General features: G+C 42.7%; 2 protein-coding genes across 3 annotated transcripts in view; one reads left to right on the forward strand and one right to left on the reverse strand.

The window, feature by feature from the left end:
• Slc39a9 (solute carrier family 39 member 9) overlaps positions 1 to 10,060 on the reverse strand; it is a 56,969-nt gene extending 46,909 nt beyond the window's left edge. Inside the window, exon 1 of the mRNA XM_041657997.1 lies at positions 9,225 to 10,060. Coding sequence (XP_041513931.1) covers positions 9,225 to 9,320 — 96 coding nt within the window. The 5' untranslated portion in view covers positions 9,321 to 10,060. The remainder of the gene's footprint in view (positions 1 to 9,224) is intronic.
• Positions 10,061 to 10,318: 258 nt separating this feature from the next.
• Erh (ERH mRNA splicing and mitosis factor) lies at positions 10,319 to 20,842 on the forward strand. 2 transcript variants are annotated; one of them, XM_041658000.1, is made up of 4 exons: positions 10,319 to 10,468; positions 13,540 to 13,627; positions 17,637 to 17,757; positions 20,342 to 20,842. In XM_041658000.1, exons 1-4 carry the CDS (start codon positions 10,466 to 10,468, stop codon positions 20,442 to 20,444), a joined length of 315 nt encoding a protein of 104 aa, XP_041513934.1. In that variant the 5' UTR covers positions 10,319 to 10,465; the 3' UTR covers positions 20,445 to 20,842. The 2 variants fall into 2 exon arrangements, with proteins under 2 accessions (XP_041513934.1, XP_041513933.1); XM_041657999.1 differs by lacking the exon at positions 10,319 to 10,468 and adding an exon at positions 10,528 to 10,883.
• Positions 20,843 to 22,470: the final 1,628 nt, after the last annotated feature.

Genomic DNA, 22,470 nt, shown 5'->3' on the forward strand with positions numbered 1-22,470 from the left:
ACAGCCATATATAATAAGGATCCTGTCTAAAAGAAAGAAAGAAAGAAAGAAAGAAAGAAAGAAGGAAAAAAGGCTATTTTTACTATGCCAGCACATTTTAATTATGCATATCCACATAGCATCTTAGAGGAAATAAAATCTCCATAAAAACATTGAATCTGATTATATCCTAATTTTGTCTCATTTAAACTTAGTTTTATCAGCCATAGAACATTATTACAAAACAATCTGTGGTTCAGACTCTGAGGAAAGACATGTTACTGGCTGCTTTCCACATAAGGATAAATTTACTGAGGTAAAATTTAAAATCTTAGAACTCAGAAATGAAATTCAAAAGAGGCCCAAAACACTGCATTCTCAAAAGGAAATAAGAGAGTAAGACACCAAACAATACAAAAAGTCCTAGAAATGCCACTTGGTCAAACCTACCTCAAAAGGGACAAACTGACAGAGAAAATGCAAACTGAACAAACTTGTTCTTTAAACACATAGCCTTTCATTTGGTGATTAAGTCAAAAATACCCAAAGAATCATGAATTAACCACTTACTATAATCAGACACAAAGAAAACTTCAAAACGTGAAAGGACAAAACAAAGCTTAAAACTAACATTTAAGCAAAGAAAGAGAAAGAAAGCTAAATGCTAAGAAGTCTCCCACAACACAGGGAGGCTGTAGGACAAAGTCTGGCCTCTCTGAAACACTACCCGTGGACGCTAAGGCCAACCATCACAAGACTTCTGCAGCACAGATGACACAGAACCATTCCTGTGATTCGGAAGGAGGTGAATGTGGAAGTGTAGCATGGCTAATAAAAACCCAGAGACAGACAGATCGTGGGGTTCAACCTGAAGAGGAGAAAAGCAAAGCAGCCAGTCACTAGAGAGTTCTTACCACTAAGAAATCCTCAGACTGAAAAGCTGAAAAGCCCCGTCATTATTAGATGTTTGTTCTCAGCTGGACAGTGGTGGTGCATGCCTTAAATGTCAGTGTTTGGGGACAGGCAGGTGGATTTCTGTGACTTTGAAGCCAGCCTGGTCTAGAGAGCTAGTTCCAGGACAGCCAGGGCTACACAAAGAAACCCTGTCTTGAGAAAAAAAAAGTTTGCTCCCAAATAAAAAGTAAAGATTATAAATCAGGCTGGGAGTAGTGGCACACTCCTTTAATCCCACTCAGGAGGCAGAAGACCTCTGTGAATTTGAGGTCAGCCTGGTCTACACAGTGAGTTCCAGGACAGCCAGGGCTACAAAATGAGACCCTGTCTCTAATAAGAAGAAGAAGCAGTTGGAAGAAGAAGAAGAAGAAGAAGAAGAAGAAGAAGAAGAAGAAGAAGAAGAAGAAGAAGCAGAAGCAGCAGCAGCAGTTGGTGTCAGAGAGGGTCAGGGAAATGGGAGGGGGAAAGTGCAGAGGGAGGATCAACTAAAACTAAGGATATATTAAAAAGCCTTAAGAGACCTAATTAACGGCAAGCTAATAAAAAGAAATAAATAATGTACATGGAAGTACCCTATAAGGATAAATAAAGTTGCTTCCAAATTTGTTTTTAAGTTAAAATTCCAGTACCCGGGGTAGCTAGTTTTATATCAACTTGACACAAGCTAGAGTCATCAGAGAGGAGGGAGCCTCAACTGAGAAAATGTCTCCAGTAAGGCTAGGCTGAAGGCAAGCCTGCAGGATATTTTCTTAATTGGTGATTGATGTGTGAGGGTCCAGTCCACTGTGAGTGTTGCTACCTCTGGATAGGTAGCCCTGGGTTCTATAAGAAAGCAGGCGGAGCAAGCCAGTAAGAAGTACACTTTCATGGCCTCTGCATCAGCTCATATCTCCAGATTCCTCCCTGCTTGAGTTCCTGCCCTGACTTCCTTTGATGACGAATGTGATATGGAAGTATAAGCCAAATAAACCCTTTCTTCTCCAAGTCGCTTTGGTCATCACAGCAATAGTAACCCTAACTAAGGCAGGTGGGCTACCTCTCTACCAGTGGTTGGCCAAGGAGGCCTCTGAAAACCCCCAAACAACATAAACATTTGTCATGTCTGTTGATTGCTCATCAAAACTACATAAGATTCTGGTGCTAAAGACAGCATATACTTTGTTGCAGGACCAGATAAATCAAACTGGAACAGAGCTGAAAGCTTCTTTCCTGTTAGCTAGTACACATCATACCAGAGGATGCTATGCAGGTTGCTGGGGGAGAATCATCACTATAAGTCTCACTTGGTTGTTAACTGTGTGCTACACCACCAGTAAGGCAAGAAGTGCCTGCTGGTGCAATACTGGCAAGAGAGTAATGGGAGTAATCCTTATCTGAGTTGAGATCTCCACAGGTATGTCATAAATACTAGTGGGAAAGCTACTGGTACTGGTTGGCTAGATGGACATGATGTACCCTTTAAATTGCTGTCTAAATATTACATTTATACCCATAGATTAGTGCTACTGTTACCTTTGGTCAGAAAAGCTTCTTCTTAGCAGTGGTCTGTAGAAGGAGCTGTGAGCAGGCCTGCTTTTTGTCCCACCCAGCTCCCCGAACGGCTAGCTTTACACCCAAAATAACAATACATAAATTGTATTCATTTAAACACTGCCGGCCCATTAGTTCTAGCCTCTATTGGCTAACTTTCACATCTTGATTAACCCATTTCAAATGATGGAGGAGGGTCATCTGTCTATGTGTTATTCTCATTGGTTAATAAAGAAACTGCCTTGGCTTTTTGATAGGGCAGGATTTAGATAGATGGAGTAGACAGAACAGAATGTTGGGAAGAAAGGAAGTGAGACAGATGCGATGGAGCCAGCCGCCAGGTCAGACATGCTGAATCTTTCCCGGTAAGCCACCACCTCGTGGTGCTACACAGATTATTAGAAATGGGTTAATCAAGATGAGAGAGTTAGCCAATAAGAGGCTAGAACTAATGGGCCAGGCAGTGTTTAAATGAATACAATTTGTGTGTTGTTATTTTGGGTGTAAAGCTAGCTGTGCGAGAGCTGGGCGGAATGAAAAGCAGGCCTGCCCGCAGCTCATCACTACAGTGGTCAGTGGTAACTGCAAGACTCTTAACTCCAAGTGCTAAGAATAAGAAACTGTTGAGAAACCTGCCATCGATGGGGCTTTTATGTCACCCTCTCCAAATTTCAGGGAACACCATGGAAGAGAGGATAGAAAGAATTTAAGAGCATAGGAGGGAATGGAGTGAGGTATAATGCTGCCTTCAGAACACCACATCACCACTGTGCTCTTGATCTCCATGCATCTGTGATGACCAGCACAAAACTGGGTCTGTCAACATCCTATCATGGAAGGGACAAAAGCTCATGAACCACCCTTTCCAAAGTCACCTCCTGTAGAACCTAGAAGCAGATAGCAGATATTGGCAGCTGGAGGAAAAGGGGCACATAAGGCACAGCCCAGCATCTCCCTGTCTACCTAAAGGTAGTTGGTTAATGGTCAGTCTGGGATGACTTCAGATGTAAAGCTACTAGTAAGGAGTTCATGTACCTGTTATTAACCATTCACCCAGGATCCTGTAAGCAACCCTAATAAAACTCACTGGGTCATCAAAAAGAAATAAAGACATACAAGTTGAAGAGAGATTAGGTGGGAAGAAGGGGATCAGTGGGAAAAGAAGGGGAGCAGGGAAGGGCAATGAGGGTAGATATGATAAAAACACATGTATGCATAAATACCCTGTAATGAAACCCACTGTCATGTCTAATTAACAAATGTTAATAAAAATAAATTTTAAAAACTATAAATCAGACTCTCTGCTCCTCCCTGTTCCAGAGACAGTTATATCTTTAAGTGCAGTGCCAGCCTCATCCCTGAGACATGATGGTGAAGGCTGACATTAACAGATTTGGCTATATTGGGTGTCTGGTTACCAGGGCTGCCTTCACCTCTGGCAAAGTAGATACTGTTGCCATTAAGGACCCCTTCATGAACTTCAATTACATGGACTACATGTTCTAGTAAGACTCCACCCACAGCAAGTTCCATGGCACAATCAAAGCTGAGACAGGAAACTTGCCACAACGGGAAGACAATCTCCATCTTCTGGGAGGGAGATTCCTACCAACATCAAATGGGGTGATGCTGGTACTGAGCATGTTGTGGAGTCTACCGGAGTCTTCACCACCAGGGAGAAGGGTGGGGCCCATTTGAAGCAGGGAGCCAAAAGTGTCATGACACCGCTGACACCCAGAAGACTCCCTGGGAAGCTATGGCAGTGGAGCTGCCCAGAACATAACCCTGCATCCACTTGCCAAGGTTGTGGGCAAGATCATTCCGGAGCTGAACGAGAAGCTCAGCAGCATTGTCTTCTGTGCTCCTGTACCCAATATGTCCACTGTCGATGTGACATGCTGCCTGGAGAAAGTTTTCAAGTATGACAACATCAAGAAGGTAGTAAAGCAGGCATCGGAGGGCCCATTGAAGGACATCCTGAGCTACACTAAGGACCAGGATGTCTCCTGCGACTTGAAACTATACACCAACCCTTCCGGCCTTGATTTTGGACTGGCACTGCTCTCAATGACAACTTAATATCATTTCCCAGGATGACAATGAATATGGCTACGGGAACAGGGCATTGGACCTAATGGTGTCCAAGGAGTGAGCAGCTCTGGACCACACATCCCAGCAAGAACATGAGAGGAAGAGAGATCCTCAAAGGCTGAGGAATCCCTGTCCCTACTTAATTCCCAACATTGAGCATATCCCCTCACAATTTCCATTCTCAGATCCCAAGAAGGTGAGTTTAGGGAACCTTACTTTCTTGAATACCATCAAAAATAAAGTTTACTGCACCCCCCAAAAAATTATAAATCATATGAAGACTTTAAAAGGCTTTATAAGTAGTACTGAAAACCCTTCCCCACATTTCAAATGTCCTTCCCATGTTCTAGGCCTAGGTTATGTATTCCATTTCATCCTTACAACAGTCTGTAAGACTGGCACAGATGAGATCTGAGTGCTGAACTGCTGCCTCAAGCAATGACACTGAATTGGATTTTTTTTGTTGTTGTTGTTTTGCTTTGGTTTTTCGAAACAGGGTTTCTCTGTGTAACAGTTCTGGCTGTCCTGGAACTAGCTCTTGTAAACCAGGCTGGTCTCAAACTCAATGAGATCCACCTGCCTCTGCCTCCCACGTACTGGGATTAAAGGTGTCCACCACCACCACCCAGCTTGTTGTTTTTGAGATTATAAATACATTTCTTCCTTCCCTTTCTTCCCTCCAAATCCTTCCATATACTCTTCTTTGTTCTCTTCAAATTCATGCCTTTATTCATTTGTTGTTATTGTATATCTATATGTGTGTGTGTGTGTGTGTGTGTGTATACATTCCTGAATATAATCTGCTCAATTCGTATAATCTCGCTTGTATGTATGTCTTCAGGGCTGACCACATGGTATTGAATAACCAATTGGTGTGCTCTTCTTTCTTGTTTTGGTTTTGAAACATGGTGTCTCTAAGTAGCTCAGGCTTGCTAGAAACTCACTATGCAGCAGAGGCTGGGCCTCAAACTTGTGATCTTCATATCTTAGTCTCTGAGTTCTGGGATTACAGGCCTGTTCTGATGACACCAAGTGACTTAGTGTCTCCTCCCCGAGATCGGGAGTTAGTCACACTGAGTTCTAAAATCTTTGTTTGCCGACTATGGATTCCCACTGTCTCAGCAGATGAAAACTCAAACTGCTTTCAGTCAAAAAAGTCCCCAAACTGAAAGTCTTCAGAAACTTTCATAACAATATAATGATTACAATTACAGAAATAATTTTATGTCTGCTGACTCTACTAACAAGACCTGTGGGATTGCATTTTCTACACCCCCCACACACACACTTCATTTCATTTTTGCCAATGTACTGGTCTGGACTGGAATAAAAATTTAAAACAAAAATAACCCTCAGCCAATCAACCTAAAATCCCACTCTGGCCATCTGTATCTACTTCATTCATCAAGCGTAAACTAGTAAAAGAGGTTTAACCTATTTCCGCAGCACTGTTACCAACTGCCAGAGAAAGCTGCTCCTTAGCAACTGAATCTAAAGCACACAGGATGCCACACACGACCTCATTTATGGAAGGCGAGCTGTGGCCTCTTTTACAAGTCTAGCTTTTCACTTCCCCATATGCTGAAAAATTAGCATCTTCATTACCATAGTTATATATAATTAATTTGACAATTAAAATTTGCCCTTTGTTGTTGTTTCCTAAACCAAAAATTCATGAAGGTACAGTCAGTCTCCAAGCCTAAGGGCAAAGGACGCCACACAAGCATGGAGAAAGGCGGTTTGTGGATGAGGAGAAAGTGAGGTGACATCAACGTCAGACCCTTTTTAATGGTCAGTTGTAACAAGTGGACTTTGCTACACCAATTTCACCACTAATTTCTAACACTAATGCTGGTTAAGAATTACTGGTTCCATCGCTCATCTGGTTTTATTTCTGTTCTGAGAAATTCTTCAGACAGGCATGGAGGGGCACATCTTTAACCCCAGCTTTAGGGAGGCAGAGGTAGGTGGATCCTTGTGAATTCAAGGCCAGCCTGGCCTACAGAGAGAGTTTCAGGACAGCCAAGGGTATACAGAGAAACCTTGTCTCAAAAAACAGCCAGGCGGTGGTGGTGCACACCTTTAACCCCAGCACTCTAAAGGCAGAGGCAGGAGGATCTCTGAGCCAGTCTGGCTTACAATGTGAGTTCCAGGACAGCCAGGGTTGCTACACAGAGAAACCCTGTCTCGAAAAACCAAAATAAATAAACAAAAATTTAAAAAACCAAGTTTGAAAAAAAGAAAACTCGCCAGGCATGCTAGTACACTCCTTTAATCCCCAAACTAGGGAGGCGGATCTCTGTGAGTTCAAGGCCAGCCTGGTCTACAAAGTGAGTTCCGGACAGCTAGGGCTGCTAAACAGAGAAATCCTGTCTCGCAAAACAAAAACAACAGAAAGAAGGCCAAAAACCAAGCTATAAATTGCTTACTTGAATTTTGTCCCAATTACTAAGCCTGGTGGTGCACACCTTTAGCCTTGAGAGGTAAAAGCAGGCAGATAGATCCCTGTGAGTCTGAGGCCAGCTAGGTCTACAGAGAGAGTTCTAGACCAGCCAGTGCTATATGATGAGGTCTTGTCTCAAAACAACAATAAAAAACCTAAATAAATTTTACATCAATTAAATATTTAAATATAAAAATCAATCCAAGCCTCACAAATGTAACCCTAATAATGCCAATACAATTCTAACACATAAGAAAATATATTGGGACTGGGGAGATGGCTCAGTGGTTAAGAGCACTGGGCTCTTCCAGAAGATCTGAGTTCAATTCCCAGCACCCACATGGTGAAAAATATTTTAAAAGGAAGAAAATATGTTAGAGGAAAAACAGGAGGTTCAGAAAGCCTAGGCAGGAAAGTGATCCAAAAGTGAGGCTTCACTGGTCGAGAACTGTGTGACATGTCACCTGCTGTCCAGCTCTATCCAACTGCTACCTTGACAGAAGACAGGAAACAACAATAACAAATATTTAAACACGCTAATCTAACAGTAAGTCTGTGGGCTGGATCTGTCCATGAGCTACGTAGTACATGTACTATGTACCTATGCCACGACAGTGGCTGAGAACGACTCTGAGTCAGAGCAGCTCTCACTCCAACATATTTGATGAACTTTTCCAAGTCACACAGCCTTAGCTCCGTGAGTCTGCTGTGAGTTTTGCTTTGTGACAGTGCTAGGTACCAAACCTAGGCCTTGTACATTCTAGGCAGACACTACTATTGGCCAGACCCCAGCACTTTCAATGAGTCAAGATATATATACATATATATATATATAAACTTTTTTTAAAAGAGTATTATCGTTACAGTTGGACAGATGGCTCAGCGGGTAAAAACACTACCTGCTCTTTCAAAGGACCCAACTGTGGTTCACAACCCTTTGTGACTCCAGTTCCAGAGGACTCCATGACTTCCTCTGGCCTGTAATGGTACACAGACACACATGTAGGCAAAATATCCATACACATATCATTATATCCCAAAGGGCACAGTGAAAAAGACAATGGAAAAGGAAGAGACAAGTCGGAGCAAAGCGCTCCTCCTCCCTGGCTGAAGGCTGTTTATCCTTCCACTCACCACCTTTCCACAGCAGGCTTTCCACCAAAGCTGTTTCCTCCGACTCTCTTCAAGGCTACCTCACGCCCCATCTATACCTCATCTTCCTTTAAGAATATCAGTCCTTTTCAGGAACAGAACTCAGGCAAGGGCTTCTTTTAGTGCTGACCTCGAGGACAAAACCATGAAATTCTCTTGAACGGTGTACTTTTTTTCTCCCTAAACCTTTGAGCACTGCGCACATAGGGAACTCTTTGGTGACAATCTAAAGAATGGAGGTGCGGATCTTTCCCTCCCCCTCGGCTAACCTCTCAAAGGGAAGACAACCTAACAAAAAACCAAAGCATCCAAACATAGTAGCCAAAAAGTTTATTTCTAAGCAAACAGGTGTGAAAATAATGGCAGAATGTCCATTCCAATCCTTGGCTTCTTTGAAAGGAAATGATAAGAACATCTAACTTTAGTTGTTTTTCCCCCCCTTACACTGATTGTAGGCTGGCAACCTAAGCTTTCCTCAAAAAGCATTCACAACCTCTCAAGAAATTATTCTACTGACTTTGACTCACATGGACAGTCAATAGTCTCCATATGTTTTTATCTGGTATCTTGTTTCATTGAAACCTCTGGCGACCACCAGAATGTAACTATGGTGTCTCTCTCTAGAAAAATGCACAGAGCCCCAATTTTATATATAGTTTTCAGACAAGTCTGAACATTCCTGCTTCTTCAGCGGGCTATCCATCACTCTCGGTTAAGATTTATTTATAGGGCCCAGCACTCGAGAGGCAGAAGCAAGCGGATCTCTGTGAGTTCGAGGCCAGCCTGGTCTACAGAGTGAGTTCCAGGACAGGCGCCAAAGCTATAGAGAAACCTTGTCCACAGCTACACAGAGAAACCCTGTCTGGAAAAAACAAAAACAGACGAAACAAACGAAAGATTTATAGGGCTGAACGCGAACTTCGTTTCTACTATGAACTGCTAAATATCTTTTCCTTAAAAAGACCTTAGAGCTGAGAAACAGCTTCCCTGCAAATATCACTGGCTAGCACCGTCCTAACACTTGGCAAAAAAAACCAAAACAAAACAAAAAAAAAAAACCCGGAGAATTTCTTACCTCTGAGAAATTAACAGCCAAAGGAATGATTCCAGCCACGTAACATCCCACCAACATTGCCAAAGACAGCAGACTAATGGAGAGAAAATCATCCATTCTGCCCTCCTGCAGGTAATCTCTCCCACCAGGTTTCAAAATTCCAGCGGTCTGAAAAGGCGCTTAGGCTCTTTAAACGTGTGGGGTTTTTTTCCCAAGAAAACAAGGGAGTTTCGCACGTCTCTCAACCTTGCCACCAGTCGGTGTGTTCACGAAGCACGCTGCTCTCGAACGCACTAAGACGCAAGCTCCTTTTTGCTGATACTAGCACCAGAGAAAACTTTGCGAAATCTCAGGCTCTTGGACGCCAGTCACCGGGATTCCGGTGGGTGACAGATGGAGAGATTGCGCGAAAGAGATCTCTTCAATCTTCGGAATGAGGGTGCCACAACGACCCACGCCCCTAGGCAGTGTATCTGGTTGCAGCAGGAAAAAGGTAAAGCCCAAGTGTCTTCTTCCCAGGCGGCACCTGGTTCCCTAGGGTGGCCCCCGCAGGTGATCCGCCCCCAGGGAAGGGACCAGCCCACCAGTCCCAGCAAACTCCCTTCCAAGTCTAGGGTCGAGCAAGCTATCCTGCAAGTCTCTAACGGCGGGCCCCGAGGACTCAGCAGCAAAGTCGATACAAGGCTGTCCCTGCCCTCCACGGGGTGCTGCCCATGGTACTTCCCTCAGCCAGGCCCTGACCCTCAGTCGCCAATAGTACAGCGGCCATGGCCGCCAAGTGGCACCTCTTCTTTACTCCCACTTCCGGATTGTCTGACCGCCCCCTCAGGCAGGGCACTTCCGGGTTACAACCGACCTATAAGCCGCGGTACGTATATTGCCGCCATTTTTTTAGAAAGGCTTTTTTAAAAAGAGACCGGTATCACCGTTACGTTCTCCATCACTTTAGCTACCTGGCTGCTTACTGAAGCACAGAAAGCAGCGTCCCGAAGCAAACTACTGTCTCTAAAGCGGCAAAAATGTCTCTTACACAGCTCAGAGCCCTTACCCAAGATGGCTAAAACGGCGTCAATATCCGCTCTAGAAACCGGAAATGTGTGAATCTCTGTGGTCAAAAAGGCTCTTTCGCGTCGCGCTTCAGGCCATTTCCGGCGGCTGCTCTCGCGGGATTGGCTGTTGGCGGCGTTGCGGCTGAGCTCGTGTGCGACGGCGGCGGTGGCGGCGGTGGTGTTAGCGGCGGCTGCAGCAAAGCATCTGACGAGATGGTGAGGCCCCAGCGCTTGCCGGGGGTCCTCAACTTCGAGGGGCACCCCTGCTCCCGTACATCTTCCCGTCCCTCCTGTCTCCGCCCATCCAGCGCGAGCGAGCTGCTCCCCGCCCCCCACGCTCACGCTCAGGGGTCGACCCTTCCCCTTCCCGACGCCGAGACGCGGGGCCTGACTGTAGGCCCCGGACCTGGTCCGCCCTGCGGCTGCGCGCCCGCCGGCTGCTGGGAGCGAGCTGTGCGGAGGGCAGAGGATGCACCGTTTGAGGATGGCTGCCGGGAAGAGGGAGGCGTGGAGTGCCCCTTCTTTCTCTCCAGATGCACTAGCGAGCCGTTGGGACAATAGCCGGGTGACGTGTGTCAGACCTATGACTGAAATTGACAAACTCGCCGCCTTGCTGTTCGCCGAACGTGGGGTGAGGGGGGAGGGGTTGGATTTGCTTTGCGTCCTCAGCGGTCCCCGCAGGTTTTTTTTTTTCTTTGCATGTTTATTTGGTTGGTTTTTTTTTTAAAGTATTTCCCTTTTTTCGGTATCCTCAGTTGCCCCGGTTTGGCAGGTCCGTCCGCCTTCAGTTTTGTTCTTAAATTTTCTTGAGAGTGGAGCCTGCACAGACCCCAGGGTCTATAGTCTATCGTCCGACAGGGATGCTAGGGAACTGTGGTTTCTCCGTTCTGTAAAGGCTTTTGTTTCACTTGGTACATTATGTGTCTGTGTTTGTGCGTGCGAGTACAGGTGCCCGCTGAGGCCAGAAGAGGGTGTGAGGTCCCCAGGATCCACCAGGATCGTGAGTGGCCGATGTGGGTGCTGGGAACCAAACTCTGGTCCTCCGTGAGCGTAGCACGTGCTCTTAACTACTGGGCTGTATCTTTAACCCTCTCGTTGTGGTTTTGCTTTGGGCGGGGGCGGGGGGGCGGGGGTCTTAAGAGATTCTTTTTTTCTGTGTATTGGTGTTTTGCTTGCATGTCTGTGTGCCACTTGCATGCAGTGCCTGCAGCGGACAAAAGAGGGTGTCCTGTCCTGGAATTGGGGTGATTATGAGCGGCCCTGTGGATGCAGGGAATTGAAAAACTGGTCTCTTGCAAGAGCAACTTGTGCTCTTAATTTAACCTCAGCCATCTCTCTAGTACCCCAGCTCGCCTGGGAGAGGTTCACGGGTTTTTAGTTGGAGCAGGATTTCTGTGTGTGTGTGTGTGTGTGTGTGTGTATTTGTGTGTACACTTTTCAAACATTACTATTTAAAATTATTCCTTAATTTGCCTTAAAATTTTAAAAATGTGGCAAAGAATAGCTTGTCTAGGATAAACCGTTACAAGAGTACAACTATAGTTCTCTTAAGACTTTTTTTTTTTTTTTTTTTTTTTTAAATTTCGAGACAGGGTTTCTCTGTAGCTTTTTGGTTCCTGTCCTGGAACTAGCTCTTGTAGACCAGGCTGGCCTCGAAGTCACAGAGATCCGCCTGGCTCGTAAGACTTTTTTGCTTCACAAGTGACATAGTGAAGTGCTTTGAGTAGCTGGCCTTTATGAACCTGTATAAAACAAATTAGTCCCACGCTTTCTCTGGCTATCGATCAAATCACTAACATTGTTCATGTCAGTACAGGTGAAAATTAGTGTTTCCTTTGTTACCAACTTAAGAATTTTGCCTCAAGCCGGGCGATGGTGGCTCACGCCTTTAATCCCAGCACTCGGGAGGCAGAGGTAGGCGGATCTCTGTGAGTTCGAGACCAGCCTGGTCTATAGAGCTAGTTCCAGGACAGGCTCCAAAGCCACAAAGAAACCCTATCTCGAAAAACAAAACAAAAAAAAAAAAAAAAGAAAGAATTTTGCCTCAAGTCTTAAACTTAGTCCAAACAGCTCAAATCTTGCTGGGGTGCGGGAAAATATAGTGCTTTCTTTGGTATATGAAATTTGAAAGTTTTTGTTTTAATCCAGAAAACCTAGCTTTCAAGACATCTCAGTTCCAATTTGTTGACAGTTAAATTTTTGGATCGTCTCACAACAGTTTGGGCATCCTGACATAGGAATAAACTGATTACATGGGGTTTGGTGAGTGGCTTAACCCCAGCACTCAGGAGGCAGAGGCGTCTCTGTGAAATCCAGGACAGCCAGGGCTACACAGAGAAACCCTGTCTTGGAAAACCAAAAAAGAAAAAAAGAAAAGAATTATTTTTTAGCCAGAAAACAAGATGAATAATTTAAAGATTGGACTTGCAGTGGAGTTGCATCAGGCATGGAAGACATTAGGTAAGGCCACATAATCCCAGTGGACCAGTGAGTCTGCGCTCCGCAGGATTCCTCACCTCAGGGACATTTGGAGACATTTTTGATGATTTATTCCTACTTTGAAAGGGTTGGTATTAGTGGCGTCTAATGAGTAGATGCCACACATTATCCTACAAGGCACAGGACAAACCCAAAGAATTCATTTCTGTCCCAAAGTATGAGAAGTCAAACCATGAAACTGACCCCAACACCTCCGCCCACCTCCAGTGAGCAGGAAAGGAACAGTTACAGTGTTTTAGGGTGCATTCACGTAGCTTGCAGTGTGGTAAGTGGTTTGGCTATGAGCTAGCTCCGTAAGGCAAGTCATCTACTAGGTTCAATAGTTTAATGGATTTTTTTTGTTTTAGGATAGTATTTACTAAATACATTTTATATTACTAATTTATCTTATACCTTGATGTGAAAGTAATTTCTGAATAAAAGTGTGTCTCCACTATTGTGTTCAAATTGTCAAAAGACCTTAGGTTGATGCAGTGATTATAGTATCCCTTTTCCTCCCTCTCTCTTTCTCAGCGTTAATAGAGCTGGAAACCAGTGGACAGGTTTTTGTGAGTACTTTCTGGCAGGTATATTTGGAGTTGGAGAAATGACCCAAAGTAACGTGCTGACTTAGGGGAGTTGTAAACCCAGCACTGATCACATACTTGGACAGCAGCATCCATATTGTGGGAAGAGCAACCTAATTAATTATGTTTTAATAACTAACATTCGTGTCATATACAATGTTGTGATTATGACTTTCTGAAATGCATATTAGGATATACATTGAAATTGTTTTTTCCCTTCAGTCTCACACCATTTTGCTGGTACAGCCTACCAAGAGGCCAGAAGGCAGGACTTATGCAGACTATGAGTCTGTGAATGAGTGCATGGAAGGTGAGTGGACACAAGAGCTAAACTGATCAAGAGGGAAATCTTGACGTCGCTGAATACACACACCATTCTCCCATGAGATAAATAGCATTTAAGAACTGCAATTGTTTTTCCCCCTAGATTTTTTTTGAATTACTATTTTAAACAGGGAAAATCAATTTTTAGCATGGAATATTAAAATATTTTATGACTTGTGGGAATTTGACATAGAGCTCTTATGTATTCTTGCTAAACTGTAGCACTAGAGAGCTGTTATGGCCTTCTCTGAAAATGCCTTATGAAACTTCATAACCTGCCTATTAAACTAATAAATGTTAAAAGCTAGCTGGGTGTAGTGAGTGGCGCACACCTTAATCCCAGCACTCAGGAGGCAAACACAGGCAGATCTCTATGACTTAAGGCCAACCTGGTCTACAGAGTGAGTTCCAGGATAACCAGGACTGTTACATCGAGAAAGCCTGTCATGAAAAACCAAAAGAAAAAAAAAAAGAAAACCCAGCCAACAAAAGCCCATGAGAATGTTGGAAAAAAATAAGTTAGCTAAGACAAAGCCAGGGTTCACAGAGTCAGATCAGTATGAATTATTGTGCGTTTGCTAAATTTTCACTCCACCCAGGGAACAATTAGCTCTTAATGTTTCTTCACTGGGTAAACTATTAGCACACAGACTATTCTTTGCAGTGTGGATTTGGTTTTGTGCTTAATCATTACAGCATGTTAACTGGTTGTGTTGCCCTACACTGTCTCTAGGAAGTTGTTCTTTGCCTCTTTCTATTAAAAGGTTATGTAGTTGCTTTCGTTTGGCTGCTCAACAAGTCCCTAAAACTGTTGATTATTCAGAACTGACTGGGTTAAGTTCCAAATCTAACAGCGATTAATAATGCCTATAAAAACAAAAGCTACTTATAATCGAAGGTGGCTTCAAAGTAGCTAGTGCAATACCCTTGGCACTGCCATCAAATTCTACTCTTAAAGATGAAATGGGGAGCCAGGAGGTGGTGGCACACACCTTTAATCCTAGCACTTGGGAAGCAGAGGCCTACCACTTTAACATAATGTCTCTAGGTCTGGGTTGTGGACAGTGGCCTTTCCTAGTCTTGGTTAATCTTAGTAAAGTCTAACTTTGTCTATTTATGACAGTTTTGATACCTACCCAGGCTATCCTAGAATGCAGGAGTCTCCTACTTTGACCTCTTTTGAGTACTGGGATTATAGATATGTACCACTGTGTCTGCCTCTGGTTTATTTTAATTAGTGTACTTTAATTGATGTATGGCTTTAGAATGCAATCCTCCCCCATTAATATCTTATATTGATGTGGTACAGTTGTTACAATGGCTGAAAAAGTCTAAAAATATTCAATACCTGTGGAATTTGTATTTCAGATCTTTTCAACCCATGGTTAATTAAATCCATGAATGCTGACACCACACACACCACGAACCCACTGTATCCGTTGCATACAAACTTTTTTTTTTGTTTTGTTTTGTTTTTCGAGACAGGGTTTCTCTGTGGTTTTGGAGCCTGTCCTGGAACTAGCTCTGTAGACCAACCTGGTCTCGAACTCACAGAGATCCGCCTGCCTCTGCCTCCCAAGTGCTGGGATTAAAGGCGTGCGCCACCACCGCCCGGCTCATACAAACTTTTTATACTGGTTTCTGCAACAAAGCAGTGTACATTTCAGGTTCTTCTATGTTTTATAACTGCCATTTTCTTTTTTAGGTTAGAAATTGTAGTTTATGGGCTTGGTGTAGCTCATTTTACAGAGTGACTTGTCTAGCATGTACAAAGCCTGAATTTATTCATTGGCACCCCATAACAGGTATGGGGTGTGTATTTGTAATTCCAGCACTTGGGAAGTAAAGGCAGGAAGATCAGAAGTTTAAGTTTATTCTCAGCTATAGTGAGTTCAAGGCTAGGCTGGGCTACACATGACACTGTTGAAAAGACAAAAAGTGGTGGTTTGGTTCCCACTTTTTTTTTTTTTAATTTTTTATGATTTATATAACTTTATGTGAATCGGTGTGAAGGTGTCAGATCCCCTGGAACTGGATTTTCAGACAGTTGTGAACTGCCATGTGGTTGTTGAGAATTGAACCCGGGTCCTCTAGAAGAACAATCAGTTCATAATCGCTGAGCCATCTCTCCAGCCCCCTAGTTCCCACTTTAGAAAGTTAAAAATCTCGCTGGTCATTACCATCATCGTGTATGCTAGCACTTAGGAGACTGAGGCAAGAGGCGTACAAGTTTGAAACCAGCCTGAGCTGGGTACTGGGTTGCTTTTTGATAAAACCCGTTGGAGGCGTGAGGTAACTGAGATACTGGGGTATAACTCAGTAGTAGAGCATTTTGGTTTTGGGGTTTTTTGTTTTGTTGTTTGTTTGTATAGAAATAGACTGATTGTCATGCAATGATCTTGTATGTTTCAGCCTTGATACCTCATTTATTAGTTCTAATAGTTTTTTTTTTTTTTAACTTCTTGCCTCCTTGCTCTGGCTACAACCTGTAACAGAGTGCTGAGTAAATGTTGGTTCTTCCTGGTGGTAGCAGATTAGCATAGTCTGATCACTAAACGTGACAGTAGGGACAGGTCAGTAGTGCTTTATACACCTGAGCAGTGAATTTGCCTTCCTGGGCTTCGCTTCCTTATAATTTTTTCAGTCCTATGATGTGTGTGTTTGTGTTTTGTTTTGGGGGACAGTTTTCTCTGAAGCTTTGGAGCCTGTCCTGGAACTAGTTCTTGTAGACCAGGCTGGCCTCGAACTCACAGAAATCCACCTGCTCTCCCTCCCAAGTGCTGGAATTAAAGGCGTGCGCCACAAGTGTCTGGCTCAGTTATATGATTTTAATGTAGTATGCTAGTAGCAATTAAAAATGATGGGGATAGCTTAGTAAAGGAATAGGCACCAGTGAGTGTGAAAGCCTGTGTAAACAAGGCAACCCTGGCAGAATGTACTAATCCTAATGCTGAGGTGTAGAAACAAGTGGACCCTAGGGACCGGCCAGCCTAGCCTGAGTAAGCTGCAAGCTAGTGAAGAGACCTGTCTCAAAAATGTCATTTCATCTCCGTGTGTGCAGACACACAAACATGTAAAACTGAATGTGGCCTTTCTCTGAAATTTATAAGAAGTTGCCTTAGAGGTGCCTTAAGGGCTTTTGTATTACAGAATAGGGCATGTTGCCCAAAGGCAACTAATATTGATGGCACTTTTCCTTTTGAGTAGTTGGTGGTAGCAATGGACTGAAAAGGTTTATTCCCCCAGTATAGAATGCTTTACTGGTTGAAAATTAATAGATAATGTGCTCTGTTGATAATTGTTAATATACTATAATTATTGATTGGGGGTTTTGTTTCTGGTTTTTGGAGACAGTCTGGTGTATCATAAGCTGGCCTTAAACTCACTATGTAGCTGAGGCAGAGCTTGAACTTCTGATCCTTCTGCCTTAGCCTCTCAAGTGCTGGGATTACAGGTGTGCCTACCACACCTGGTTTTATGATCTTATATTATTTACAAGGTTTCATTTGTGCCGATGTTTATATGCATTATTTCAGATAATCTGTAAAACCATATGGAAATGTATTTGTCAGGTAAGGTTTCTGGGTGGAATCATTTGTCCCCAGTTTTATGATAAAAGAGCTGGCTTTCTGAATTCCTAATGAATCCAGAGTCTAGGATCTTCAGTACCATATCAGGATAAGCTCCAACCTCATTGCTAGTTATTGTGACTTTTTCCATTGCACCAAAATTTGAAGGTAAAATAGGGAATTGTGCTGTTTTTCTGCTCTATTAGAATGATTAGAAACCTGATAACAAGAACCACAATATAATATGGATGTAGTGGCACAAACCTTTAATTCCAGCACTTGGATCTCTTGAGTTCCAGGCCAGCATGGGCTATGTAGAAAGTCCCTGTCCAGGGGGGTGGAAAAAGACAGCCTGGAAAGGGTCATTGCTAAGGTTTTTCTAACATAGATACATTGACAAGATAGCTCTTGTTCTCTCCCCTTTAGGTGTTTGTAAGATGTATGAAGAACATCTGAAAAGAATGAATCCCAACAGCCCCTCCATCACATATGATATCAGTCAGTTGTTTGATTTTATTGATGATCTGGCAGATCTCAGCTGTCTTGTGTAAGTATTAGCAACCTTATCTTTTAATTTGTATTTTTCTACTTTTGTCTATTGTTACTAGTTTTTCACTTACATATATATCAAAAATTAAATTGACAATATAAAGCCAAAGGCATAGGAAACTGCCAGTTGATATTGTAGGGTGAAGATAGGCTAGTTTAAAAGCTCCACATTATCTATGCTCTAAACCTAATAGTTTTTTTTCTGGAGTTTCTTGTCCTCTTAGGCTTTTCCCTAAAGTAACTGATTTCATGTTAAAACCAAAGTTCTTTGCTTGTACTTTAGCTTTAGTCCTAGCCTGTGTGTAAACTTGTTTTTGTTTCATTGGTGTGAGGTTTTAGATTTTAGTATTCTTATTATAGTTATATTTAAGTTTTATTGAGTAGTACTATTTAAATATTGCACTGTAGTCTACCTGTTGAAGTAGACTAAATTGGCACTTAATTAGGATGTATGAACAGAGACCAATCCTAGAAAATTATTCACTCTTAGAATATTCCTCATAAAGCAGCATTAGTAAACAACTGGCTGTTTCTTTGCATTTGGTAAGGTAAGGCATGTTAGGCAGTGGTCTGTGTGCTTGTAATAAACCTCTGGCTTTATCGTTCAGGAAAAAATAGGTATTGCTTAGACAAAGCATTCCTTCTTTGGAGTTTATTTCCATTATTGAAAACTGGTCCTGTACGTAGGGGTGCAAGCTTGTAATCCCTGAATCTGGAGGATGGAAAGTTTAAGGCTAGATAACTTAGCTAGCTCCTGTCTCAAAATAAAAGGTAAGAGCGGACTGGGGTGTATGTACCTCATCATAGACTGCTGCTTACTAGACACAAAGCCCCATATCAGTCTTTAGTACCATGAAAAAAAATAGCATGTAGATTTTTACGTTAATGGTTAATAGGGTTCTGGTGCCAGGGATATTTAGCAATGTGTGTGTGTAAAATGGTTGACAAGATTTATGTTCTAAAGAAAAAGAGAAGGAATATTGCTTGTCATCACTTAACTATTAAGTTGCTTCACTTTAAGTCTTGATTTGCTCACTTATTTTTTATTTTTAAAGATAACTGTAGTGGGCCAGGCGGTGGTACCGCACGCCTTTAATCCCAGCACTCGGGAGGCAGAGGCAGGCAGATCTCTGGGAGTTCGAGGCCAGCCTAGTCTACAAGAGCTAGTTCCGGGACAGGCACCAAAGCTACAGAGAAACCCTGTCTCGAAAAACAAAACAAAACAAAACAAAAAAAGATAATTGTAGCTACTTGCAGGATTATTTTAAAAAAAAAAAAGATTGAGTTAATTCGGATACTTAAAGTAATACCCTATGCTTGATAACGTCTTTAATTTTAATAAGTACTATTGATAGTCTAATTTTTTATGTGTATGAGTGACTTGCTGGATGTATGTCTGTTTACTATGTGCATTTCTGGTGCACATAGAGGACAAAAGAGGTCAAATGGAGTTACAGGTGGGTATGAACCATCATATGGGTGTTGGGAATTGGACCCTAGACCTCTGGAGACCAGAAAGAGCTTTTAACCACTGAGCCATCTTTACATCCCTGCTCCCATTTGGCTTTTTTGTTTCTCAAGACAGGGTTTCTCTGTAGCCTTGGCGATCCTGGAACTTGCTCTGTAAACCAGGCTGACCTTGAACTGATCACCTGCCTCTGCCTCCAAGCCCTGGGATTCTGTACCACCACACTTGGTGTTTGTCTGCCTTTTTATACTACAGGGTTTTGTTGTTGTTGTTGTTATTTTCTGTGTATGGTATTTTGCCTGCATATGTTTGTGTACCATGTGCATATAATACTTTTGGAACTGAAATATTGAATTTCCGGGTACTGGAGTAACAGAACCTTGTGAGATGCCATGCGGATGTTGGGGATCAAATCCAGGTCCTGGGCCGAGCAACCAGTGCTTTTAACTGCTCACCAAGCTCTCTCTCCAGTGCTATACTGCAGCTCTAGTGTGTATTCCTCACCAGATAGGGTTCAGTTTAAGGCCAGCTGCTCTGTTCAAGTCCCATAAAATTACCTTGACTGGATGGATGCTCAGTGTCCTGTAGGCACTGAAAACCTTCATTGTCAATAGAGTTCTACTGCAGCTGGTCTTCCCTTCTTCTGAAAGATGTGTCCTTCTGAAATTTTCCTCTGTAGGCCTTTGGCTTTTATTTTAAAAGGCAAGTCTTAAACTATGAGTTCCTTAAACATTAGCAGAAAGTTGTTGTTAAAGTAATATTCTTTTAGAGATTTCTTAGTTGATTCAAAACAAATCTAGCAGATCTAAAGCTTGTACTAGAGTTTAGCTTTTGCTTTTATTCACTAAAGGAACTTTGAAAATAGAAATATGTGAGAGAGAGAACATGGGTTTTGGTCAGTAGGTGTGTGACAGAGTGCTTAGCTCTGAAACTTGACTTCTTTTACCATCATAAGATTATACTGGGTGATGCAAATCTTCATTAAAACCACAGCATTGTCCACTTTGAAATCACGTTATGTGTGAAAGTGCACGTATTAAAGCCACTCGAGGGGAGTTATAATGTGTGCTTTAACTGACCACGGTGACTTTGCATGTTTCTTTCTGTTCCTCAGTTACCGAGCTGATACACAGACGTACCAGCCTTATAACAAAGACTGGATCAAAGAGAAGATCTACGTGCTTCTTCGTCGACAGGCCCAACAAGCTGGGAAGTAGTTGAGTTAGAAGCATTAGGGGCTGGGGGTGGGCTTGGAACAGGTGCATACAGCGTGTTGTAGTGAACATTTTGTATGATAGTAATCCTGTTTCCATTTTGTTACGCTAGAGCCAAGATTGAATGTATGACATGGAACATGAATGATACTTTCATTCTGAAAATCACCATTATTGCCCCTTTACTCTTTTTCTTTTCTTTTTTTTTTTTACTTAAACATTTTTATGATAATTCAGAGAGTGTTCTTTGCCATTTAAGGTTGGTTCCAGTCCTTGAAACTGTTGGTGTCTGCTTTACAGCAGTGAGTGCACTAACCCCTGTGAGGGGTGGGGTGGTGACAAGCTTGGTTATGTCCTCTGGGAAAGTCTTAGTGAAAATAAAGAAATGTTCTGTAGTTGTATTTCTCATTGAGTGTTTTGGTTTTTTGTTTTTGTCTCTGAGCATTGAATACTGTCTGGAAAAGCCTTAACAGTTTAAAATCAGTAGGTTGCTACACAAAGAACTTGAAAGTTTATGTATTTGGACCCATTTTGCTGTGATTTACTTATATGAAGCTAATGAGCTTTTACCTCAATTTTCCAGCAATCAATAAATCTCAGTTGAAGTGACAATATTTGTATCTACTGTGGGTGCAAACATAAGGTGCTTCTGGAGTCAGCAATGGAAATATCTCCCTTGACAAGTTGGAAATAGTACAAATGCATTTAGCACCCCAACCTGTGGAGCATCACAACTGCAAACAGTACACTGGATTCAGTGCCTTCCTCCCCCATGACTGTGGCTCAATGCAGCTCCCTTCCCGGCATTACTTCCGAGCATTAGACCTGAGAGCGCTAGCTTGTAGAAAGAATTCAGAACACAAAATGTTCCTCTTTCACAACATCCTAAGTTGGGAACACTCTCCAAGAGTCTCTGGGAAGTCAGAGTCTGCAGCAGGGAATACTAACTATCCACCCTTCCGTGGAAGGTATTAGGGTGAGGGGAGGATCACAGAAAAAGCACAAAGCCGTCTCAGTTGGAGTACGGTGGTTCTGTTATGTCTTGAACAACAACTGTCCTCGTCATTGAGTACTGCATACTCCTAATTCTGTTACTTCCCCAGTGGTCAGCGTCTTCACACACCATGAGGTTGATAGTTTACAGGGAGGCTGGCTCATGATCTGCCTACTGTTCCTTTTTCCCTGCTCCTCTCCCTATATTAGACCCTTAACTCTGTTTTATGCAAAATAAATTCAGAAATTAATGGCCATCTATTGCAGTACTGCAGATGAACTTGAGGCCTTTACACATTGAAGTCATGCCCTCTTACCACTGTGCCTATCCCTGCTTGATCGTAATGGAAATATCACTCTGCCATAGACTTATCTAGGGTACCTATCAGAATTCTAGTCATGATGTTCACCGGGAATTAGCCTGACTTAAATCTCAAAAGACATAGCTACAGCGGTCACATCAGGTGGACATTTTTCCACAGTACCTGTCCTGCTGACGTAGTTCTCATGGTCTTGGCTTTGTTTAAGGTGGAACAGCAGATAGGAAGGGATCGGTACACTTCATTCATACAATGTAGTGTATGATGTTGGACATGGAAGAAAATGTTTCAGCCATTTCCAGTGTCATACATGAGAGGTCAAAGTGGCCTCTCAGGGTGCTGGTAAGATGGCTCAGCAGATAAAGGTGTTTGTCATACAGACCTAGCTTGATCTCAGTAACCTGAATAAAGTTGGAAGGAGTAAACTGATTCCATACAGCTATCCTCAGACTTTCCAATTGAAAATAAAAATTTTTAAATTTAAAATATAATTTTTTAAAACAGTCTTTTAAAGTGAGGTCTGTAATAAAACTTACTGGTTCGATCCAGCTATTACCACTGCCCAGTGTTGGCAAAGATAGTTACAGTCACTGACTTTTCTCCATAAGTAAAACAGTTTTGATTTCTGCTGCCTAAGACTGAGACTTGAAAAACTAATATGCCTTGTGCTATATACCTGAGGGTTTCTAAACTGTTGATCATGGCTGTCTCTGTCT

Source organism: Microtus oregoni, unplaced genomic scaffold (genome assembly GCF_018167655.1).
Source record: "Microtus oregoni isolate MIOR12 unplaced genomic scaffold, Mior012 000009F_ref0000495, whole genome shotgun sequence".
Classification (NCBI taxonomy): Eukaryota; Metazoa; Chordata; class Mammalia; order Rodentia; family Cricetidae; genus Microtus; species Microtus oregoni.

Excerpts from the sequence above, each read along its gene's own strand:
- Erh (XM_041657999.1), top strand. The coding sequence starts at position 10,722 with ATGCACCGTTTGAGGATGGCTGCCGGGAAGAGGGAGGCGTGGAGTGCC. Across the intron at positions 13,628-17,636 it reads TGTGAATGAGTGCATGGAAG|GTGTTTGTAAGATGTATGAA; the intron begins GTGAGTGGACAC and ends TCTCCCCTTTAG. Across the intron at positions 17,758-20,341 it reads GCAGATCTCAGCTGTCTTGT|TTACCGAGCTGATACACAGA; the intron begins GTAAGTATTAGC and ends TCTGTTCCTCAG.